Source organism: Protobothrops mucrosquamatus, unplaced genomic scaffold, assembly GCF_001527695.2.
Source record: "Protobothrops mucrosquamatus isolate PMUCROS unplaced genomic scaffold, P.Mucros_1.0 scaffold1091, whole genome shotgun sequence".
NCBI classification, from domain to species: domain Eukaryota; kingdom Metazoa; phylum Chordata; class Lepidosauria; order Squamata; family Viperidae; genus Protobothrops; species Protobothrops mucrosquamatus.
In genome coordinates this window covers 396,534-422,810 of record NW_015387316.1, presented here as the reverse complement: position 1 = coordinate 422,810, position 26,277 = coordinate 396,534, and the positions used below count along the sequence as shown (strand labels likewise).

General features: G+C 38.2%; 1 protein-coding gene across 1 annotated transcript in view; it reads right to left on the bottom strand.

The window, feature by feature from the left end:
* Positions 1 to 26,277, bottom strand: part of MDGA2 (MAM domain containing glycosylphosphatidylinositol anchor 2) — a gene marked incomplete at its 3' end in the record, with an annotated part of 498,834 nt that overhangs the window by 323,152 nt on the left and 149,405 nt on the right. Inside the window, exon 2 of the mRNA XM_029284905.1 lies at positions 2,082 to 2,221. Within this exon, the coding sequence (XP_029140738.1) occupies positions 2,082 to 2,221 (140 nt within the window). The remainder of the gene's footprint in view (positions 1 to 2,081; positions 2,222 to 26,277) is intronic.

Sequence of the window (26,277 nt, the reverse complement as noted above, 5' to 3'; positions counted from 1 at the left end):
GGGGGGGGAATGGCAAAGTCAAAGTCAGCCGGGCCCCAACCACACGAACCTCAGGTCCTTTGACTTGATCATATGCTTAGTATAAAATAAAGGCAATATTCATGGTTTGTTCTTCAAATCTGCTTCAGAAGGAATATCGGCATTTGAGGTTCTCCCAGTAATATTAATATTTAAGGTAGACAGGTAGTTCTTGTTTTACAACCATTCATTTAGCAACCATTCAACATTACAGTGGGGCTAATAAAAGTTATTTACGACTGGTCCTCGTAGTTATGACTGTTGCAGCATCCCCATAGTCACATAATCAAAATTTGAGGAAATGGCAATTGTTACATATTTATGATGGTTGCAGTGCCCCGGAGTCACATAATTACTTTTTGCAACATTCCCAGCCATCTTCTGACTACTAAAGTCAATGGGGGAAGCCGGTTTTCTATAATGGCTACATGATTTGCTTAACAACTACAGTGATTCACTCTAACACTTTTGCCACTCCATGGCAAAAAAGATTGTAAAATCAGGCAAAACTCACTTAAAAAAAACTCTTGCTTGGTAACAGAAATGCTGGTCCAAATTGTAAACCAAAGACTACCTGTAATAAAACACCACCTAATGAGAAGGAAGGACTCACTGGAGAAGGGCCTAATGCTGGGAAAGATTGAGGCAACAGAAGAAGGGGACGACAGAGAATGAAGTGGCTGGATGGAGTCACTGAAGCAGTAGGCGTGAGCTTAAATGGACTCCAGAAGATGGTAGAGGACAGGAAGGCCTGGAGGAACGTTGTCCATGGGGTTGCGATAGGTCGGACACGACTTTGCAATTAACAACAACAACAACAACAATAAAACATGTTCAATCTTTTCAACGCTAAGAGTGTTTCTGCTGTGATTAAGTTCTTAAATATCTGAAGTAGGATTGAAAAGGTAATGCTACATGAATGCTACCATGAATTCCTGGATGACAAGTGGGATAGGAATCTTAATAAACTAAGTAATACATCAGTAACGATGTGCCCCATTCAGAGTGAGCAAAATAAATCCCTTTATGTTTGTTGAGTTTTCTGTTAGCTTTATAATGTAAGCTAATCTAGTTAACTTTAACTTCCAAAACTAATATATAAACTCAGTTCATTGATTCATTGATTTCTGCACTTCTTTCAATATCCTAAGGTAATACTCTAATAAAAACAATGGCTACAGAATTTTAAAAATGTACACAATATGGTCTGTGTTAAGGGCAATGCTAAACAAAAGTCAAAGTTGTCTGCCAAAACATGATTATTCCATGCAATTTTTATGCATGAAAACATCTAAAAATGCAGAACTGAGACAAAAAAAGGAAAGTTAAAATAAGCACAGTTTCCTTTACTTATTAGAGTTTCTTGCTTTCAGGCACTGCGGTCACAATTCACCCATTTTCATTTAGTTGCTCTTTAATGCTGACCATTTACAGCTACTGTTTACAGTTTTCAATGAAATGAACATTCAGAAACACTTACTCTCTGGTCAACAAAAATAAGCACCAAACAAGCAATTAAACTACAACTTTTTTCATTCGAGACAACTGGAGAAATGCTATTAAAAAGCAATTCAAAGGGCAGTTTAGAAAAACAGCAGAGATAAACACAGAACTCCTTAAAACACCACACAGTAGCAGAAACACAACAGCATTAAAAGGCCTGAGGTAATATAAAGGACATTGTGAGATTTAAAAAGCTGAAATCCTTCTTCCAGGACACTGATATACCCCTTCTAAGAAAATTCCAATGTTACTCCTGTTTCCTCTTCTTGGTTTTAAATGGTAGAATCCAAAATCTCACCCTCAAAATATTTGGATGCACTCTATACAAATGATTCTTTGTACAATCAAGGTACACCTTAACTATTAAATTAACATTATCATGTACATGTCAAAACATCCCAGAAAAAATATTGCTATCATGTTCCTGGGCAGACAGTAGCTCTCTGTAGCCAATTCTATACTATTTTCTGAGGTAGCAACCCAAGGTAGGTAACAAAAACCCATGGAAGAGAAAAATCAGGGTGGATAGACCATGCACATCATCACAGCAGGAGGCTCACCTGTGGCCGGGGATGGCCTGTAACCAAACACGTCAGCTCCAGGGTCTCTCCTTCACGGATGGTGTACACTCTTTCTGAATACCGTTCCTCCTCAATGTTACAGGCGAGGCCTGAATGGATAATCCTCACTGTGGGTGGGGCTGTAAAGACAAGCAGAAGGAAAACTCATCAGTTATAATGGACTGTAAGAATAACTTTGAATATCACAAAGATGAGCTGCAACCAAGACAATGGGAAAAGAAATCTGAGTCCAAAGCAGGAATGTAATCTGAAAAAGTGTCTCAGATTTTAATCTCCCTAGTTCTCTTGAATGTAAAGGCAGAGGAAAAAAGAGGAAAGTTCAGATTTGCAAGATCTTATAAACCTTATAATAGAAGTAGCATTAGCATACAGACCTTTGGTTTCCTAGGTTGGACTACCTCATAGGGGTGACATCAGCAAAGAGTTTTAGCTAGGAAGACTGGGTAGGGATATGTACAAACAACTGATGCAGAGTTGTGACATTTGGAATACTGTTTTTTAATTGTTGTTGCTGCTGTTTTGCCTTATTTTGGTTATATGATTAATGGGCCAAATGAAGCCATTTAGCCACTAAAAAACAAAAACAAATCTTTTTTTATAATATATTTTATTAATTTTTTAACAAGCATACGTCACTCAGTAATTGGTAAACAGTGTGTTGTCTGGGTTACATTTGTAAAGACACTACTTAACAATTGATTTCTATAGTCTGTATTCCATATATTAATTTTAGTTGATTTCCTCTTTCCCCCAAACATACTGTTTTTTAATTGTTGTTGCTGCTGTTTTGCCTTATTTTGGTTATATGATTAATGGGCCAAATGAAGCCATTTTGCCACTAAAAAAGAAAAACAAGTCTTTAGTGCCAGAGACAGAATAGCAAATTATAAAGCTTTAATAGATAATATATCCTATTGTCAGTCAACATCTTTTCAAAGTTGCCTCTCTAGGTGCAATAGATATAATGGTATGTTGGAAAAACCTTAGAAGAATGTGCCAAGAAACAGTATCTGGGAAACTATTGGATAAGAGGCAGCATAGCCTGCAACTGTACAGTGGGCAGGGCAAAGAGGCTCAGTGAGACCCTCCTCAGTTTCTCAGGCTATAAGGGAGCTGGAGGGAGAATTGCTCTTTCAGACTTGCAAGATTCTGTTAATGTAGCCTTACAATAAAATATAATTAGTTTATTTGGTCTGGTCTGGTCTGGTCTGGTCTACTTGGTAAGGTTGACATTAGACTGACATCTCTTGCAATGTGTGCCCAGGTCTAGGTCCCTGAGTGTGCTAAGAACCCGAGAAATCAGATAAACAGAAATCAAATAAACAAATAAATCTGTTTCCATCATTGGTCTACTCAGTATAATCCGAATCCCTTTCACTTCAAGTAATAAACTTTTTTGGGGGGGGAACCTTGGAGTTCCCAAGATTGTGCTAACTTGGCTGCCTTGCCCCTTTTTTCCAGCCATATATCCCATGCACCCCATTCTTGGGATCCTTCACAAGCCTTCTGGTCTTTTCCAGGTCTTGTGAGAATGGGCATTCTACTTGGAGAAATGTCAGGAGCCCTGTTCTCACACTGCTGTGGAAGACCTCATTCTCCAAATGAGAATGGCAATCATTAAGTGAACCAATGGTTCGCTATTGGCTGGTTCTGGCCAAAACAGGAAGTAAATGCTAGTTTTTAAGAAAAATGTCTTAAAACATAGTCATGTGACTGCAGGATGTTTGTCAACTACCTAAAATGTGGTCATGTGACTATCGGGGTGGGGAGACTGCCATTGGAATTTGTAACTGGGTCATAAGTATGCCTGGGGGATCAGATGTAATTTCAAACATTCACTAAGTGACTATCTGTATTTGCAAATAACCATCACCTTTCAGCAGGGAATAAAACCTGACCAATATTTGCTTGTCTTCAACAGCTAAGCAGGCTCAGACCTGATTAATACACGGATGAGAAACTACTGGAGAATTCCAGGGCTTAGGGTGAAACAGGGAGATGAAAACAGCTGGAGGAAGGAAATAGCAAATATGCAGTTGAAGAAATTTCAATATGTATGTTTGTATATATACATACATATACATACAGCTCCTAAATAAATATGTTCTTGCAGGTTGAGAAAATGCTATGTATTTACTAATATTGTTCCGCCTGAAAAGTATTAATGGATACAGGCGCATTCATCACCGTGTTATTAATCTCCAAAATCCCCTGAAGGAAACTTTATATTTTTAATTTTAACTCAAGGTATTTTCCCTCTTAATTTACAGAAAATTAACTTTTCATTATTCTTTCTTTTTCATTATATATGCTGCTTGAAATGTATTATCTTGCTCATTACACAAGCAAAGCACTTTAATGAGGACAATAAAATTAAGGAGTCGGCATGATGGGATTCATCCTCTTTTCTTTTTACACAACCCATAATGAAAGTCTGACTGCCATCGATGGGACAGACTTCCTGATTGCCTGTTGTAGATGCAGAGATTACAAGATTCAATCATTAAATAAAGTAAGAGCCCTCCACGTGTCTTAATTTCATCAGGCAGAAGAGTTCTAATCCTTGGGGGTAAAACACAAGATGTGAAACCTTAACTAAGACTCTACAGAATTTAGAGTTGATTTTCAGTCCAGGTTTAACCCAGAGTGAAGTGCACTACAGCAGTGATGTGTGTCAGGAGAGAAAATTATATTGGGCATAAAATATAAGAAAATAAATTAAAAACATCTACACAGACTGCCTATTTTTGAAATGTCAGGCAGGCACTAAAACCCAGAACATTTAGTGATCCCTGGCTAAGCCATTATAAAACAGTAGTGGAAGTTTACTATTGTACAAATCACAGCTTGAGATAACTACAGAAAAACCTGGTGGAAAATTCCCTTGATATGCCATAGAAAGATGGGTGAGAAGATGACGCTCAATAGTAATATTTGTCCTGCAACTGAGAAAACGTGAAGCATCAAGCAAAGCATTGCAGCAGCGTCCGGAGAGTGAGCGAGCCAGGTGGCAGAGAAGGTGAGAACAGACAGGCTTGGTGGAAAACTTCAATGTTCAGATTGGTTCACAGAGGTATATAATATGCCTGCCTCAAACAATCTGCCAGCAATATTATGCTCGCCTTTAGACTTCTTGGTGCTCTCTGAGCTTGGTTGTTTGCTTGCAGACCTCATTTCCTAATTTGGTAACTTTTACAGCTTTCCATCTGAACGAGCTGGAAGGGACCTTGTCCAGCCCCCCCCTCCCCGCTCAAGCAGGAGAACCTATACCATTTCAGACAAGTGACTGTCTATTCTCTTCTTAAAAGCCTCCAGTGATGCAGCACCCATGATTTCTGAAGGCAATCTGTTCCACTGGTTAACTGTCCTCACTGTTAGGAAGTTTCTCCTTCATTCCAGACTGCTTCTCTCTGGTCAGTTTCCATTGTTTCTTGTCCTGCCCTCTGGTGTTTTGGAGAATAATTTGACCCCCTCTTCTTTGTGGCAGCCCCTCAAAGACTGGAATACTGCTATCATGTCGCTATCATTTTAGTAGCTCTTCTCTGAACTTTTTCCAAAATCTCAACATATTTTTTGTAGTATGGTGACCAAAATTGGTTGCAGTATTCCAGGTGTGGTCTTACTAGGGTTTTATAAAGTGATACTAATGTTTCACGTGATCTTGACTTCATGAGAGCAAGTCAGTATACAGAGCAAGTTATCTGCAGGACCATGTTTCACTAAGGACACCTACCTGTTCTACCAAACCAGATAGAGTAGGCATGCCCTAGTCCAGTGGTGGCGAACCTATGGCACGGGTGCCAGAGGTGGCACTCGGAGCCCTCTCTGTTGGCACACACACCGTCACTCCAGCCCCGCCTCCTCCCATGGCCCCCTCAACAGCAGCCCCCCCGGAGGATAGTTGCCCCGGGGCGCAGCCCATATGAAGCAGCGCAGCCAAAGACATGATAGCTGGGCAATGGGGACAAGACTCCACCCTTGTGCCCCATCACATATAGATGATGCTGCAGGGCATGGGCGTAGCTTGTGGCCACCATGGCGCTGCTGGGCTGCCTGGGTGATCTGTGGCAGGCCATGGAGATGGTAGGTGGTCCAGTGGGCAGGGCGGAGCAGGGACGGGGTGGGGAGAGTGGTTTTGGGGCACTTGATCTCTAAAAGGTTCGCCATCACTGCCCTAGTCCATATCCTTAAATATTATCAACTTATGGGAGCTAGGAAACCTGCTTTTTCCGTAGCAGCCCCTACCATATGGAACACCCTTCCCCCTAAAATTTGACAGACCTCCACCCTCCTAGTCTTCCATAAAACACTGAAGACCTGGCATTTCCCCAACCTCTGGCACAGGGTGAGGTGGGTGAGGAGATTTTCTGAGAGACTGTTATGTCAGACATTTAATTTTGGTGCCAGGTATTTATGGTTTTAGTATATTTCCTTTATTATGTTTTATTATTAATATTGTTTTATTGCTAATTGGGAGTCACCTAGAGTTCAATATAAGATGGGCAGCTATATAAATGTTTTAAATAAATAAATAAACATTACCTAGTTAGATAATGATACCATCTGCAAGCAAACATCCAAGGTCAGAGAGCACCAAGAACTCCACAGTTCAGCCCTGAACTACAAATTGTCATGGTTCCGATAGATGAAACCCATCAAAAGAACTTCATGGCAAAAATTCTTCCTTAAAGAACATTTTATTCAGGAAACAAAGTATTGGCACTACATAGTTGAACCCCAAAATTAAATTCTCTTCCCCCAGATACAAAGTAACAAAGTGCAATTCCCACCCCCAATAAGCTGTCATAAATCACATTCTCCAATTAGCCTAAAACACAGGCTTTCTCCCCAGCTCCTCAGCCCACTAAAACGTTATCAGCTCGTCCTTGGGTTCCCACAAAGCAGCGTTATTATTCTGGCTAGCTGAGCTCAAGCTTTCATCCCAACCCCCCCCCTTCTGCACCTAATTTCTAAATACCAGAAAAAGCATGTTAAAAGCAAAGAGAAAATGGCTGTAATTTTCATCAGTTGTCAGAGCGGGAACATCCAATGTTTACAGTGTTGACATCAATATTATCTTTTATTATGCTCACCCTTGTCTTCTCAGTTTCTGCCCCACTTGCCTAAAAATACAAAAGAAATCAGGCATCGTGATAGATGACAACAATGAACTGTGCTTATTTGGATCTGGCTTTCTATGATCCAACTCTGAAAACCCATAAAACGTTCTGGGTTATGCAACTGAAAATGAGTTGCATATATATGCACTATATCTGGAAATGTACACAAAAACAGAAGATTTAAACACCCAAACTGGTCAAAGCTGTATAACAAAAATAACTTCTGAGGAATCACTAAAATTACTTTTAATTCAAGGGAACCAGAGGAAAAAGCAGCTGGTGAAATATACCAATTCAAAAATACTCATCTTTGAGTTGACTTTTTCTAAAAAAAAAATCTTCTAATTTATTCATTACCTCTAATTGAGGACAATTCAAATGACATCAATCTCAAAATGTTAAGCAGGGTTAGGACTTGTAAGGGCTTACATAGGAGAATAATTTCAGAGCAATGCATAGGGTGAGAAGTACAAAAATATCTTAGAAAAAACAATGTCAAACAACTTTTGTACTGTTGCAAAAAGCAGCAACATAGATATTTCCAATCACCCAGAATTGGGCTTACTTCAAAGGCATCTTTATCTTGCTGATGAAACAAGCACATTTCTTTTAATTATAACATCGGAAATAGCATTTTCATTAAAAAGCAAAAACTATAAACAATATCAGATTCCCTATTCCTAAGTCTCCGCATTAGAATGCTTAGCTTTGAAACTCAGCACTTTTATCCCAGGTGTATAAAGGCAGATCGTTGCAACTAAAAGGGAAATTGCCTACATCCAAGGATATTGCTTATTGCAGAACTTTTAGATTGAGTCCCAGTAGGAAAAACACAACTGAGTGAAACTCTAGCAAATCAGTTTGGAGCTGTGACTGTATCGGTTTTATATGAATCTATACCAAAAGACAGGTAGACCTCGGCTTACGACCACAACTGAGCCCAAAATTTCTGTTGCTAAGGGAGACATTTGTTAAGTGAATTTTGCCTCGTTTTACAACCATTCTTGCCGCAGTTGTTAAGTGAATCACTGCAGTTGTTGCATTAGTGACAGGATTGTTAAGTGAATCTGGCTTCCCCATTGACTTTGCTTGTCGGAAGGTCACAAAAAGTGATCACATGACCCTGGGACTCTGCAACCGTCATAAATATGAGTTACTTGCCAAATGTCTGAATTTTGATCACGTGACCATGGGGATGCCGCAATGGTCATAAGTGTGAAAACAAGTCATAACTTGCTTTTTTCAGTGCCATTGTAACTTTGAATGATCACTAAATGAAGTCGGGGACTACCTGTACACGTAGAATCTATACATACATCAATACGTAGAGGTGGGCAGAAGTAACAAACTGAAATTTTAACCATAGATGAAGAGTGAAGGAAGGGTTAAACAATAGAATAAGGTGGATTTTGCAAAAGCGGGGGGGGGGAGTAGCATCACTTCCAACAACTATCTATGACTGTATAAAACAAACAAGATTTTAATGACCCAACTTTAAAAACAGATGATTTATATTGTACAATGAACAGATGATTTTATTCTACATTTGAATTAGCTGAATGCTTTATTTTGTATTAGATCTGTCACCAGAATAAAAGAGTTGAACACTGTATTTTCATCCCATTTGCAACCTATTTTTTTTTAAAAAACAAACTTGTCCTATACTTTGGCATCTGCCAGGCATTCAAACAAATTCACTTCCAATAAATACTTTTTGAATAACTGGAATTATATTTTAAATGCAGCTAATTCCCGCAACATCTGACCTCTTTTGTATTGGATCTCAGAAATGTTTTTCTCTAAGCTTTAAGATTCAACCAGAGGAATATAAATTAAAATGCTACACGGATGATGGAGTACTAACCATTATGCAACCTCAACATGCAATAAAACAGCTGATGAAAACAATTAAAAGGGTTTGCTAAATTGCCAGGGTATAAAATTAGCATGCAAAAAAGAGAGATAATAATGGGACAATTAACCCATGAAGAAGAAACTTTTGTTAGGGCAACCCAACTAACAAAATCCTCAGTAAAATACTTGGAACTGCATTTGATATATTTCAAAATAACTACACCAAATTGTTTTTTTAACAAAATTAGAAAAATGTATAGGGTTTCCTGCTTGAGTAGGGGGTTGGACTAGAAGACCTCCAAAGTCCCTTCCAACTCTATTATTCTGTTCCAATTGCATCCCGAGTGAAATTAAAAGTTGTGTAAAAGAAATATGATTATCAAAATGAATCTATTACCTTTTGAAAAGAATTATTTTAAATAGCACCAATCTGAATCCCAGGAAAAAAATCTGCAAGATTAGTAAAAAAAATATCCAATAAATTTATTTGGAAAGGAAAACAAAAAGCAGATAAAACAAAAATGTTTACAGGATACAAAAGATGGAGATGAGCTTTCATTATATTATCATGGAAGCTGTTTGTCATGGATAACTGGATGGATAAAATCCCAAAATAGCAGAATGCAATATTAGATGGTATCAGTTTAGCTAACAAACTTCCCAGACATTTCTGGTATAAGGAAAGAAGATAAAAAACTTAATAGGACATAGTATAAAACAGGAATTCCCCAAAAACAGTAATCTCACCTTTTGCTTTGCCTTCAAATGCCTTTTACTCTGAAAACAACTATTGTACAAAAAGTGTAATTACCTATATATGTATAGTACATCCAGACTAAAGACTCAGAAATAATTATTTGGCAAAGGCCAAAATTTACCATAGCTGATGTATTTGCAGGTTATTGGAAGAATAAAAAACAATCTTAAGAAAGGAGGGTTTTTTTTAAGACAAATGACAGACATTTAAACATTTAAACATTTTTACAGGACCATGACTACATATTAGGACTTACATATAAATTGCTAAAATTCAAACTAAAAGAATTGAAATGGAAATCGGCTGGTCACATAGCAAATGTGGCAGGTGGACGAAGACAGTCATAGAATGGCTCCCACTTGATAAAAAGTGTCCAACAAAAACAAGATGGAGCGATGACATCTGCCAGTATTACAGGCCCAATTAGCAAAAGAAAGCTCAGGACAGTATTGGTTGCAGCTGGGGGGGGGAGGAGGAGGAGGAGGAACTGGGACCATCCGACAGGGATGGCACATCTCCCTTGGCATGTTTGGAGAGGCCAGGGCCTGAGGACAATGCTGTCCCAGGCCCCTCAGGCATTGGAGGAGGTGGTTGGCCAGGCAAAGAGCTGCCTGCCTTCATAGACACAGGGGAGGACTGGCTGCTGACAGGCAGTGGAGCTGATAGGCAGCAGATCTCCTCTGATGAGGAACAGCTGTCTCCTCCACTGATCCAAGGGCAAGGAGAGAGGAGCATAGGCAAGCCCAGAGAAGGGCTGTGAGGCTACTCAGGAGGTGGTTGTCCCATCCCTCCTCACAAGGAACACCTGGAGGGGAGCGACTTAAGGAGAAGCCCTGGGGACTTAGTCTTTGCCAGGAACAATTGCTTGCTTTGATTACACTCCCCTGGCTTTGACTTGTGCCTTTTTGCCTTGCTTTGAGGACTGTTGTTTATCTTGCCCTACCCCTGTAGACTTTACCTTCAGAACTGCCTTTGCCTTGTACCCCATCTTTGCTTTGAGGACTGCTGTTTGTCTTGCCCTAACTTTGTGGATTGCTTTTGCCCTTTGCTTTGTTTTGCCTTCAGAACTGCCTTTGCCTTGTACCTTGTCATTGCTTTGAGGACTGCCATTTGTCTTATGCCTGGACTTTGCCTTGTGGACTTTCCTGGTAATATATGGGCTGTTGTTTGGAGGACTGAGGGTGGATGCCTTCAGGGTGGTGTGGGGTGGAGCCTTACTAGTTGTTGGAGAGACATTTGTTGAATACTTCTTGAGGACAATAAAGGACTCTCTCTGAAGGCCTGCCTTGCCTTGACTACCTGGGTCATAAAAGTGGAAGAGGCCTTCATCCTGCAGTAGATATGACAATGGCTAAAATGATGATGATATAAATTGCTATTAAAATATGACACAGAGACAGAACAAGTAAAAGTCTATAGGATAAAAGAGATGCAAAATTTTCAACAATTATAACAGTTGGAGGACTTACATAAAAATTCAATAAAATAAATATTATGACACAATTTAAAAGAAAACTGATACTTTGATTCCCACAATGGACGAATGACTGCAAAATTTGATGGAGTTAGCAGAGATGGTGAAATTGACTAATTTGATTAAAGAAAATAATACAATTTTTTTTTTCAGCTTTGAATTCACTTTTGGACTTTGTGCTTGAGGTGGAAAAAGAATGAAACCTTGATTTTGGGTTTTGCTGATTATTAGGTTTGGTGTTATAGAAATGGCTAGTATATACTATTATGTAAAAATAAAAAATCAAGGTTGTATGGTATTGCCTTATTCTACTGTGCTAAAAGGAGTCAGAAGTCAGTGCTTTTCTTTTTCATTTCTGCTTTTCCCTATACTTTTTTCTCTTCTCCTTTTCCTCCCCCATTTTCCCATTATTTTCATTTTTCTTTGCTTTTGTATTTTATATACTGATAAACTAATAAAAAATGTAAAAGTACAAAAAAAAGAAAATTGGTACAAAATTTACAGATGATAAATTATTGTCTTTAATTGCAAAAATAGATAAATCATAAAATAATATGTATTACAAATGTTTTAATATAGAAGGGATATTTTATCATGTGTGGTGGTTATGTACAAAAATTCAAAAGTACTAGAAAGAAATAGAAAATATTTTAAAAACGTCTTAAAAACAAAGTTTGAATTGAAACCTTCATTTTTTTTTCTACCAGGAATCTTTCCAGAACAAATGAATTAAAATTATCACAGTCTAATAAAATGTATGCTGATGGCTACAAGGACAAATTTGGACCACCATTAAAAAAGATGCACTTTGCTGACAGTATTAGTGTCAAAGCAAAAACATCCGATGTTAGTCATGGATCCTACAAATGAAAATCAGATTGGAACAGCAAATTTGGGGTATATGCATCAATGGAAAAACTAATAGTATACAAACAGAATAGAAATTTGACCAATTTCAAATTTAATTCAATTTATTATTAATTATATTATTCAAATTTAAATTCAAGGGTCTTGATGGCACAGTAGTTAGAATGCAATATTGCAGGCTGACTCTGCTCACTGATAGGAGTTCGATCCTGACTGGCTCAAGATTGACTCAGCCTTCCATCCTTCTGAAGTCAGTAAAATGAGGAGCCAGATTGTGACTCTGTAAACCACTTATATAAGGCACTATGGAGCCTTATATAAGTCTAGGTGCTATTACTATTGCTATTGCTAATTTAAGTAACATTGGTTTCCTTTTATATGCCATGCTTAGACTATGGTTTTTAAGGGAAAAATATTTACTGTAACCAGAAACAAGTTGAATGTGTAACTGGATATAACCACCAATTGACCACAATGGAAAGGAAGCTAGAACTGTCTGTTCTTACTTATCATTTTTAGTGTGTGTGTATGTGTATTTCATAAGTTCATGTATTTATTTTATACTATTTATAACAACATAACGGGAATATCAATATTAATATTTAAAGTTATGAAATGATTTGCAATTATTTCCCAATAGGATATAATTAGTTTTACATACGGTATATTCACTTAATTACATAATAATGAAATAATTCATTTTGTGCATTGTACATTCAGTTTATTTATTAATATTTTATTTTATGTCCATTATGTTTGTTCTCATTTTCTTCTTTTGTGTAGTCATTTATTTTATTCCTTATTTTTTTTAACAAAATATATTTTAAAAATGCTTTTCTCACTCTGATTTCTATGTAGTGCAATGATCAATGCCTCTAGCTTTGTGCAGAATTATGGAGTATGTGTATCTTTGCAATATCATTATTTTATATAAATTATCTAGACAGGCAATCTTAACAACATTTAGACAGCCTAAAATCATAACTACAACAGAAGCCTTAGGCTAGGGTAGATTTAATTACTGCATTTTCACAGTAACTATTATATAAACTTCAGAAAGACCAAGAAACTGAGCTGTTTATCTTCTAAAATGACCTCAGTGTTTCAAATATTTTGTTTGATTAAAAAAACACTGTAGAGTTGTTTAAATGTATATAACTATTGTCAATCCAAAGGAAAAACTGGGTAACAATGAAACAAGGGATCTTTGGTGCTTGCTGAGCTTGGTTGTTTTCTTGCAGACGTTTCATTACCCAACTAAGTAACATCTTCAGTGCTTAAAGAGTAATGTTATCTAGCTGGGTAATGAAACATCTGCAAGAAAACAACCAAGTTCAGCAAGCACCAAAGACCCCTCATTTCACCCCTGAGCTACAAATATTTTCCTTTATTGGTAACAATAAATCAGCATATATGAGAATGCCACTAGGTGAAATTGTACTGATTTTTTTCTGGCCTTGGAAGCATCCAGCTAGCCATCGATTTCAGTAGATTCAAATAGATTAAATTTACTTACCCAATCTCTTAAGATCTCAAACAGAGGCTTTTCTCCAGATGCTTCCATCCAGTAAGGCAAAGTGGGTGACAACAAATTAAGGGTCTTTTCAGATCCTAGCTGTGAAATGTCTTGCTCTGAGAGACTAGCTGAGTATGTTTTGTCCTTTCCAGATGAAAGCCTTATTTTCCCATGCATTTTAGGAAACCACTTTAGCTGGTTTATGATTTTTAACCTGCTGTTTTCAATATAATTCCTGTGGTTTTCAATGGCATGCTATTTTTATACTGAATTGTATAATATTGCATTAAAAAAAGCCAATCTGCTCAGGGAACTGAGATGGCTGGACAATTTAAAAGTGTACATTTATAAATATTACATATTTAAAACCTGTCTCTTGTTTAATCAGTGCCTCCAGAAGCTGTGGCTGCTCCAACACTGGGAAGTTTTTAAGAAGAGATTGCACAACCATTTGTCTGAAATGGTGTAGGACAGGGGTCTTCAAACTTAGCCTTTTATGACTTGTGGACTTCAACTCCCAGAATTCCTCAGCCAGCATGCCTGGCTGAGGAATTCTGGGAGTTGGTCCACAAGTCATAAAAGGGCCAAGTTTGAAGACCCCTGGTGTAGGGTCTCCTGCCTGAGCAGGGGGCTGGACTAGAAGTCCTCCAACGTCCCTTCCAACTCTGTTATTCTGTTTTGTTCTGCTTTATTTTAGCCCTACCCATAGTCTTCCAAGACTTGTATACTTACTTACGGTACTCCCCCAGCAGATGTTGCCTGCCTCTGCATTAAAGAAGAGCTGAGCATATGGAAGGCAGCTGCTTGTAATAAGAACACCCTCAAACTTAGTTATGGCAGCTGGATTTTCCATGTAGCGCTCAAGGCTGCAGTGCAGAATTTTAAGCTAATATTTCTGCCCCGAGTTTGGCACATCAAGCGATTATACTCAGTGACAAATCACATCACCGATCCAGTCACATACCCCGCATGAAGATGTCACAGAAATAAAGATATTGCTGTATCTATTATTCCCTGCTCCATACACAGACACCTTCTTTTCTGGCTACTTTTGGGAAGATGAATTCTTTCTGACATCTTAACCTAAACCTTTCTTTCTGCAGTTTAAAAGTATGCAGTGCAATTGATTGAGACAAATGGTTCAGTCAGAAAAGAGTAAAGATCAAAGGCATGTTCCCCAATCAAGAGTATTAGGCTGAGTTACTGTTGCGACTCTCAACTCTCCCCACCAGCCTCCTCTCCTTTAATGGTTCAGAAGATCTCACATAACAGCATAGTGTTAAATGTCATTTTCTTCCTACACCTGCAAATTCTCTTTAATATAGTTCCTCCTGAAAGAAGCCAGTCATGATTGAATGCCAGGTGAGATACCGTAGCCATGCACTACATCAGGGGTTTTCAAACTTGGCAACTTTAAGACTTTTGGACTTCAACTCCCAGAATTCTTCAGCCAGTACTTTATATTACACCAAATTGGAGAAAAGCAGGGCAGAAATGGGAGTTGTAGTCCAAATAATCCATTCAGCAGCTTTGTGGAAGATCTCCAGCTGGTTCAGGAATTCTGGGAGTTGAAGTCCACAAGTCTTAAAGTTGCCAAGTTTGAAGACCCTTGCACTACTCTTTATTCCCAGAAAACTCAGACTGTGCAGTTTCTATTCCCACGAGTAAATAAAGCTATTGCAAGACAGTGGCAGCGAGAAAGTCACATTGTACAGATAATCCTCAAATTATGACCTAATGGAGCCTGCCCATCATGGTCATAGGTTGTGACAGTCGAAAAATGAGTCAGTCACATGACCAACCTGTGTGGCCATTAAGTGAATAACTGCAGCCGTTAAGTGAATCCACAGCCATTATACAAACATTGTGTTTGTTAAGAGAAGTAACAGTTTGTTTTGGGCATTATTTTGCCAAAAATTGAAAGTGTGGGGTTTTGGCAAAATTGTTGTAAAAAACTTGCTTATGTTATTACAGGATGCTGCAAACTGCTGGAAATGTGGCCATGTTGCCAAGTGCCTTAAGTTTGGTCAATGAACATGGTGGAGAAGACAACCATAAAAACTTCAAATCTGGGTCACAGGTATCCCCAAGGTAAGTCCATCATAACCCTAACCCAGTTGTAAGTCAAGAACTATCTGTAGAACCATAGATTTGACTGATTTGTCTAGATCGATGTTTCTCAACCTCAACAACTTTAGGACCTGTTGACGTCCTCCCAGAATTCCTCAGTGAGTATGTTTAACTGCCAAAATTCCTTGCTCTACCAACTTCTAGGACAGGGATGGGGAACTATGCCCCTTTTATGACTTGTGGACTTCAACTCCCAGAATTCCTGAACTAGCTGGAGATCTTCCACAAAGCTGCTGAATGGATTATTTGGACTACAACTCCCATTTCTGCCCTGCTTTTCTCCAATTTGATGTAGTATAAAGTACTCCCTTACACTTCTAACCCTTTCCAGTTACTGTAGCAAGCGGCTAATTGGATATGACTGAGATGCAACACATCTTGTGAACAGCAGGAGAAGAGATAACTTATTTTCTGGTCCAGTCTCTTTTCACATACAGCAGAAAATTCTTCCTAGTTCTCATTCCATGTGAGTTTTCCTCCCTCTGTGAGTTTTTGGTATTCTCTGAGCTTGGTTGTTTGCTTGCAGATGTTTCATTACCCAGCACTGATGATGTTACCTAGTTGAGTAACATCTGAAATATCTAAAAGCAAACAACTCAACTCAAAGCACCAAGGATTCCACAGATCAGCCTTTCAATACAAATATTCTTTTATATGCTTGCTCTGTCTCTCTCCTTCTCTCCCTCTTACCTTCCCTCCCTCAGTCTCTCACTACTATTGTATCCCTTTGGCCACTGCTTAATACTAAGACAACGGTCCCCAATTTTTGTGGCTTGAAAGCTCCCCCTCAGCCAAAAGATATTTGAAGAGAACATCAAAGAGCTTCCTAGCCTCTTCACTCTGCTTCAGTAAATTCAAAACTCAAGAAACAGGTAACCTGAATCTTTGCAGTCCTCCCCAGCAAACTCAACAAGAGAAGCAAACCCTTGAGCATCTGCAAAATATCTTTCCCTCACCACTGTCCTAGAGAGCTAACGCTGGTATTGTGGGGAAAATCAGTTCTTAAGATGAATGCAATCGATTAAATCAAGTTGATACACGGAGAGAAAAGGCCACCGTCTATTATCTTATTAGAACAACCACCCAGATCTACAATAAGAAATGTTTTTCTGTAGGTGTTTAGCATTCCCAAATTGCTCCCTCTTCTTGATTTATGGGAGATGTTTCCCTCCATTTTGTTGCTGTAGTCCTCCCTTTTTAGTTTCTGAAGGAAAACAGGTGCATTACCTACAGTAAATTGAGATCTTTTTACCTATGAATAGATAGGTCCCCTCTCTTAGGAAGGTCCATCTGGTGGGACCAAGAAGAAGAGCCTTCTCTATGGTGGCTCCCTCCCTATGGAACATCATCCCTCTGGAAATAAGAGTGACCTGACTTTGATACTCTTTTGAAAAGCCCTAAAGTAGGCATGTCAAACTCACAACATCATATGATGTCACGCAACGTATCGCGGTGACTTTTTCCCCACTGATGGCAATGGGGTGGGCACGGTTTCAGAGTGACGCATCTGGCCCGTGGCTCGGCAGTTGACATGCCTGCCCTAAAGGCATAATTTTGCCTACAGGCCTGGGGATTCCAGGGTGATATGGAGCCCATCAAGAGTTGGTTTGATGTTTGTTTTTTTGTTGTCAGGTGGGTGGGGGTTTATTTTGTTTTGGGGTTTTATTTCTATAAGCCACTATGGGTGAGATGGACAGCCACATAACTTTTCTTAATAAATAAAATATAACGAGTATGCATGGTTACATTATCGATTACTTATGCATGAGTCTTTCCTGCATTTCTGAATGTATAAATATGAGTGGATCCCTTCATTGGAGGAAGTCTCATCAGCACATGCTATCCAATAAACATTGCAGTAAGCTCCTTCAGCTGCATTGATTATTTGCTTTGGGTCCTGCATTTAATTCCACAATACATTCCACATTAGCAGACAGGAATATCTGGGTACTTTTATCAAGCTTGCCATGCCCGACCTTGAAATCATCTTGATATTTTTGTCTTTTAAAAAAAGAAATCATGAAACTCCATAAACTAACTGGTCATTCTGCTGAGCCTAAGGCGCCTGTTGGTGTCTTAAACGTGCGAACGGTGTGCTTCACTGGTTCAAAATAAAGCACTCATGCAGATCAAAATAGAAGAGCATATAAGATGCCTGGCACTGGATCTTCTCATCCTGCTCCTTCAGCTGCATTCCAGGATACAAAAACAATTATCTCCGAAATCAAAAAAATCACCACAAACTAACTGATACAGGCGAGATTTGGTTTTGCCAAGAGAAAGAGAAGACTTAATCTTTTTCTTGGCTTATGATCAGCTGGTCTTAGGCAATTCCAGCCTGTGCAGAGGAAATCACACCTTAATAAGATGCTGCAAAACAACTGGCCTGACAATTCTGCACAACAGTAATTATGTAGAACAATGCCAATAAACCAACCACCTCATCATACCCATTAAAGAAGAATCAAAACAAAACAGCCTTTTATGGATGATAAAAGACCCCACATCTCACATCTTCTTGTGAAATAATCCACTCTAATTCTTTTTTTCCAGAGTAAATTTACTTGCACCATATGTCACAGGTCATAAGTTTTTAATATTCATCAGCTGAAGAAATCCTGAACAGCCGTACAAATGTGAAAATAACTAAGAGACAAAATGTGTTCACCCTCCTTTTCTCTAACTTAATAGATGGTTTGCTGTCAGCTTTCCTGGGTCAAAATTAGATCATCCTGCAGCTAACAGTGTTGGGGGTTCAAGACCAAGATCTAATTAGCTATTAGTTTCTTTATGCTTTTGTGATTAATTAGGAATGTTTGTTCAGCCCCAGAAAGAAAAAGAAATGGACAAAGAACTAAGGAAATATACACTTCTGGAAATAACTGGAGACCTAATTTAACTAAGTGCAGCCAAAAGGAATATCAGAGGCCCTTAGTTTGATAGAATTAAGTCTGCGTAACCAACAGTTTTTAATTATTATCTCATCAGAGACAACATTTTGAGCCTCACAGACCCAAACCGTCAAAGCACTTCCTCAGACCTACTATCTCAGAATGTCTTGACAACATAACAAGTTTTTAACATAATTGTTTATTGATCAAGTATGTGAAATTGATCTGAAATGTAACTGGGATTTTAATAACCAGCATATCACTTCCCCTGTTTCCCCCCCCCCCCATTTCATCCCAATTTAAGAACTACATCAGTTTAGTCTACCAAAGCTCTGCCTTTTGTTAGACTGAAAAAGCGCTACCGGATCAGTTCAACAGAAAACAATATAGAAATTTAAAATTCTTCTTATAATTATCAAGCACAACCCACAACCCAGGAGAGATCATTAATCATCATTTAGGGATAGGCAACTTGGTGTTCTCCAAATCACTGGACTATGATTGCCATAAGCCTTTACTATGAGCAGTGCTGGCTGAGGCTGATGGGAATTGAAGTCCAAACAATCCCTGCAGAGGATAAGGTGGCTTACCCCTTGCGCTAACGAATAAAATCCCACTAGAAAAATAAAGAGTTTATATTCATTGAAACACTGCAAGTCCAAATTATCTTGCAAGCAGCATTTTATAGGTAATTTCTCTAAAACTGAAATCAGGAAAATTGCAGAGCAGTCCTTCCTTCCTTCCTTCCTTCCTTCCTTCCTTCCTTCCTTCCTTCCCAACCACCCAAGGGACCCAATGATATTGAAACCAGCAAGCATCTATAATAGGCACTGCTAAATAGAACATACAATACAGAAGTCATGCCGAAAAATCTAAAGAGAGAGAGAGAAGGAATGGGAATAGCTAAGTTTTAAATCAAGAAATGGCAGGAGATTCTGTCATACACTTGAAATATGGGCCCATTAATCTTGCCTAGTATGCATCTGAGATTTGATTTTCTTGGTAGAAGCTGTGACTTCAAGAGTATGTAAAACTGTCTTCCATTTTTCAGCGTGGCAACTCAGTCACTACAATCACTATTCCCATGATCTGCTGCTACTGCATAGTGGAAAAAAAGGAGAGCATCCTGTTGTACAGTTGTACATACGCATCTTGATGTGAAGCGAGGATGGTATCATAATTAAAGGAACTACAACTGAATGGAAAGAAACAAGTTCAAACCATTCAGTCCAGTGGATGATTTCCAATCAGTTTCTACCTAACAGCTAATCTCACCGCCACAGAGATGTTGTAATAATAAAAGATATGACAGTAGGATGAACCAGGTGCACCAGCCTGAACTTCTGGAAGAAAAGAGGGATAAATGTAATAATACAATAAATAGCGTCAGTCCATTGCTTATGAAATCTAACTTTTTCCAGCATTGTCATAACTTTGAATAATTGCTGAACAAATGGTCATAAGTCAAGGACTATCTCTATTTTTTTAAATGTAAGTTGCCCAGAGTCATTCTGGAATTGAACAACTTCTAAATGTTATTGTTGTATTAATTAATAATTAATCAGATCTCAGTTTCAGCTCAAATCACCAGCACATGAAAGCTATCCATCAAAACAGGTCTTTGATTCACTCCAGAACATAGTACAATTTTTTTCCAACAATTGTAGAAGGTTCCTCACATCATAGTGGCAATTGGATATTCATGAATGAAGGTGAATATACATGTCCCATGGTAATGTTGCAGGGGCCAACCCAGAATGGGTCTGCAGCAAATAGATGCTGTTCATACAAATGGGTTCTCTGTTAATCTCAACTTTACCTCTTGATGGGCAGGAACCTCCCTTGAAAGAGCAGGTTTGCAATTTTAGGATGCTTCTGAACCCATAGTTCTTACTAGGAGAGCAGGCAGACTTGACCTAACTTGAGCAGATACAGCAACTGAGATTCTACTTGATGCAAGAGCACCTAGCTGCAGTAACTCATGCCATCACCATCCAATTGGTGTCAGCGTTGTGACAACAGTAGAAACTGTAGCCATTTTATTTTTGTTGTTCATTGTAACGTTCCACTCTGTAGTTGCGGATTTTTCATGTAGACAGAATAAGGGGGGAGGGAGAGGTATGAGCGTTCTTAGTTAGTCATAACAATTGCAGCTGAGGTTATAATCAAGGTTGTTGTGAGTAAAGAATTTTGGCGGTAAGAGGGTGGGGGAGAAAAGCCCGTACTTATTTGTAATTGGGGAATGTGATGTGTGACAGCTTGGTTTGGGGTGGGAATTGCAAGTTATAACTTTGTATCAGGGCAGGGAACTTTCAGTTTTGGGTTCAACTATGTAAGTGCCGATATCTTGTTTCCAAATAAAATGTTCTTAAGGACAAATTTCTCGCCTTGAAGTTCTTTTAACTGGCTTCATTTATCGGAACCATGACAATTGGATGACTACAATGTTCCTTACATGGGACTGCCCTTGAAGAGTATTTGGAAACTACAACTAGTCCAGAATGCAGCAGTCTATGTAATTATAAACTCTCAACTCTGGGAACATCAAATGACATCAATTCTGCAAGCTCTACACTATAAAGTCCTTAATGGCTTAGGGTTTAGTACTTGGCTATCTATGGGACCTCATTCTCCCAATTATGTCATCCCAACCTATTAGCTCTTGTAGGGCTGAGCTGCTAGAGGTTCCACCCTTCCAGGAAGTGAAGAGAGCTGAACTTAGATAGTACTGCTATAGGAAATGGCTCCTATGGAGATCAAACTAGCCCCATTCCTACTGATCTTTAAGAAGCAATTAAAAACTGAATTATTCCAGAGCACATATTTCATGATTTTGTTGACTTAATTTACTATGCCAATTTTATTCTTTTTTTCTCTTTTATTTATTGTTGGTTAGGTTGATGTTCTATGTAGATGTTTAAATTGTCATTTTGTTGTCTTCATTGTAAGCTGCTAACAGTCATTTGATTATGGTGGAGTATAAATCCAAGCATAAAATGAAAGTGTAAAAGTTAAATACCACCAGTGGTAATTAAGCTGTATATCTTTTTTTCACTGTTAATAGAACCATGGATGAAATAGCAACTGTATCAAATAGGGATCATGCAAATTTTATTGCCACCAATATGCTAAGGGTTTGCTTAATTATACAGTCCTTGGGTTTTTTATTCTATTGTAAGATCAACAAATCAATTGTAAAAAAAAAGTAATGATGAAAATGCTCATTTCTCTGTTCCAGTTTCCAGAACCCATAAAGATGATGGATTAAACCTTATATAATATCTGGACCTCTTCAAGCTGTCGTATGACATTTTCAGTTTAATTAACACAATACAATTAGCCATTAACTTTCATTATGGAGCTGCTATTTGGTAAGGAACCGGAGAAAACCAGTTAAGGGAGAAAATCTCCCTCTTTTCATTTTTTGCAGCTTTAGGTCTGGATTAATGCAATGGTAATATTTCCTTCCACATTTTCTCCAACGTGTCTAATGTAATTTGACAGAAATAATGTAGACCCTTTTTAATTCTTGCAAAGAGGCAAAATTTTGGTAAAAAGATTGTTTGAAGTGTAGGATTCTTGCATTCATGTTAATTGCTAGGCAAACATTGGAGAGAGAAAACTATACATATCTTAGCCCAACTGATCTCACAGGGTTGTTGTTGTTGTGGGGAAAATAGGAAGAAGAAATATTAGGTATGTTAATCACCCTGAGTTATTTATAAAAAATAATAAATGCAGGATAAAAAATATATAAAAAATAATAAATAATCTATCATCTTTCAGTGATTTGCAACCTTCTCAATTTCTCAGACTTCAGTTAAATCTAACCCATAACAAAGGTAAATAACATTACGATTTAAGAAACTGGACACAAAAGGTTCTAAGAAGAAGGGGAAAAACATAAGCCTGTTCTTGATGCTAGTTAATACTGGGACTTACAGAATCAGACAAAACTTTATAACATCGGAAACATTAAAGGAAATCTTTGAAGAATAGAATTAGTTATATAAATAACTAATTATATATATGAGGAAATGATGTTGCATGACAACATCATAACACAAATGCTGTGTCTTGGCTATATATAATTGTATCCCCACATTTCATATATGTGTGTGTGTGTGTGTATTTGCATCCCCACATTTCATGTAACCAGCTAAGACACAGCATTTGTGTTATGATGTTGTCATGCAACATCATTTCCTCATTTGCCCTCCCTTCTCCTTATGGAACATGCATGTTGCCATCTTTGCATAAAGATCACACCTGGACATACAGTATTATGGTATCCTGGGACTTGTTGTGTTTTCTGAATCAAGACAATTTGGACTGAATCAGTAAGTCATGATTTATTATAATTGGTGATTTGCAGAATTATATGCTAAAGAATGGCAGCTTATGTGACAGGGCCTTAAGAAATCTCCTCAGAAATAAAACCATAAGCCCTAGGGCAGATTACTCTGTCTCATGATTTCCCATTAGACTAATACAAATAGAAACATCCCTTTCTATCCTGAATTTCCCAGCAGCAAGTACCAGACCAAATGCAAACCGTCAGATTCCATCATTTCCGTATACCTGCTTTGGAGTGGAACAGTCTAACCACAGGGAATGTCACCAAGCCAAACTGAGGAGGGTATCAAGCAGGCTTTTAATTTTATTTTTGACTTGTTGCAAAGGAAAAATGCTTTCAGGCATTCAAGAGCTGAATTTCACCAGCTCTACCAAACAAAATTGAAGACAACCTTCAAATTAAAGGCAGAATCTTCCTATAAGTAGGTTCATTAACCTACAGCAAGGGCAGGTATCTTAGTTTCCTTGTTCTTCCTCTGCATCTATGCATGAGGGAAAGTTGTTTTTGAAACATGGATGTTTTTCTAATCAATGGACAGTATGCTTAATTCACGCTTGGATGCTAGAGCAAATCACATGGCAAGAGAAGGATTCTTACAGACGGGGACTGAATGGTACAACAAACTCATGTCATCTGCCTAATGATTGTGGGATCTACAATTTTATAACTAATGCGTTCAAATTGAATTTACAAAAGCCAAGGTCAGCCAGGTAATCTGTCTGTCCATGTGCCACTTCCATTAAGGGGACTAATGAATTAGGTTGTCTCTTGAAAGTTTTAAGAAAGCTAAATCTGTACTCACTCCCTCCCAGACTCCATCATCAATAAGGTTTTGAAATTGGCTTGCAGGGATATTACATTCAAATTATCCAGGGATCTCCTATCCTTAGGTGATTGAGTCAATGTATTGTGAGCTGCCCCTCACTACCACCTCCCCCCAAAAAACTATAGGGACGCTTGTTATTTTGCTGATATTAATTAGAACATACTCCTCTCATAATTTTAATCTCATATTTTTTCCAAGATATTACTTCTGAGGCATGAAACAGAGTCTGGAGCACCCAAATCACATAACAAGCTGTAACTGCAGTCTTCCAAGAACATGCAGTCTCTATGCAGATAAACTACTTTGGCTTAACATAAAAGTCTGGTTCTCATAGTAAATTAAGACAATGGCAGAATTCCCACAGCATGCGGTATTACAAACTATGCAACCCAAATTTAGTCTAGTCTAGCATGTCATTCAAATTTAGCCAAAATGTAGAGTCTGGAAACAATGAGATATCAGGAAGGACCACAAAGTATACTACTCTCTCTGTGATATTATCAGCTGTGAGGTGTGACCTAGAAGCTTTCTCAGATAATTTCTATCATTTTTCAGGTCATACAGTCTTTTACCACTAGAAAGGAGTGGTAAAAGACTGTATGGCCTATGTATTTTTCCACACAGAAAAATAGATATGCTGTTTACTTATTTATTTATTTTATATCCTGCCTTTTTATTTTTACAAACAATTCAAGCTGGACAACATATCTAATACTTTTTCTTCCTCCTATTTTCCCCACAACAACCCTGTGAGGTAAGTTGGGCTGAGAGAGAGTAATTGGCCCAAGGTCACCCATTGCTTTTATGGCTAAGGCCAGACTTGAACTCTTGGTTTCTAGCCTGCTCCCTCAACCAATAGACCAAATTGGCTCTCCCTTATTATGAGTAGAGTATTACATTATATTATATTGCATTGTATTATAATATACAAAACCCCTGTTAAAGCTATGTAGAATATTGCCACAATTCATAATGGTGTCACTTGGATTGAAATTTGGGTCACCAATCCAAAACTCCATTCAGCAGAAGAAACAGGAAGGATATTACTAAACAAAGGAAGTATTTTAAAAAATGTTACTTCTAGTCAAAAAATAGCCTAATTGTGGCATCGTCCATGCATTGCCCCAATGAAGAGTAATCTAGTTTTATCAGAAGCATGTCATATGATTGACACGAGGGCTGATTTTCTATTGAGTTTGCTTAGTATATGGTGCCTAAATCTCCAGAGTATCTAAAATATATTATTTCAGTCATTCTTAGTTTGTTAGGAGACATGTCGTATAGAGATCCTATGTTTCAGCTCTAAATAGGAACTTTTTAACTTTTTAACCTGTAGAAGGAGCAATGGAGTAAAAAAATGTGTTTCTCTTGCATAATCTAAATCAAATGCACAGGCTGGGAGTCATATCTATGATAAAAAACTTGGAAGAGTAGTTAATTGAAAATTCAGTATGAGTCAGCAATACGATACAGCTGCAAAAAATGTAAATGCAGTTGTAGAAAGCATCAACAAATATAGTTTCCAGATCATGGCATATAGTAGTTCTAGTTTGTTTTCCTTTGATCTGACCCCGCCCGATGATAAATATTATATCCAGTTCTGGGAACCATACCACAGGAAGAATTTTGAACAGGTTCAGAAAAAGGCAAGAAGGACAATTGGGGAATCTATGTTTCTCTTTGTAAAGAGAGATTTGAAGAGAGATATGAGAATTCTCTTCAAATACTGGAACAGATATCACACAAAAATGCCAAATCTGTTCTTGATAAGGTACTGGGAAAGCAGATTCTGACTGAAAGTTGGGGGGGGGGGATTCCTCACCAGACAGTTTGAAAGTGGAAGCAAAGATCAAGGGAAGTGCAGGATTCTCTTCACTAGATGTGCTTGGAAGAAATTGGAAAAAACCTCCCTGCCCTGGCTACATCAAATTTGATTGCCACACAAAGCAGAAGACTCATCTCCACACCTAAATAGCCCTTTCTGATCCATGGTTCAGTGCACAGGGTGATTTTCCTCACCACCTGGAGGCAGTCTGCCATGTTTGATTTAAGACAGATGCAATCTCCAACCTACGCAAAGCTAGGCATGTTCCAAAAGTCTTTCCTTGGGATTGCTTCCATGCCAGCTGCCAAATCCACATTACTGTACACAATATTTGACAATCTCCAATCTCGTGCTTTGGTCCAAATATTTACTTGATTCAATGCCAAGCAGCTCCTCTATTCATAACTTTCTGATCAAAAGGGAAATTTGTCAAATGACTTGTTAGCAAAGCAGAACATATATGATGAAGACAAGGCTTCGGGTGAGGTTTTTAGCAGTTTGTTATCAGATAATCAAAATCCCAAACTGGCCATGATTGCCTGTTATGTGCTCAGATCA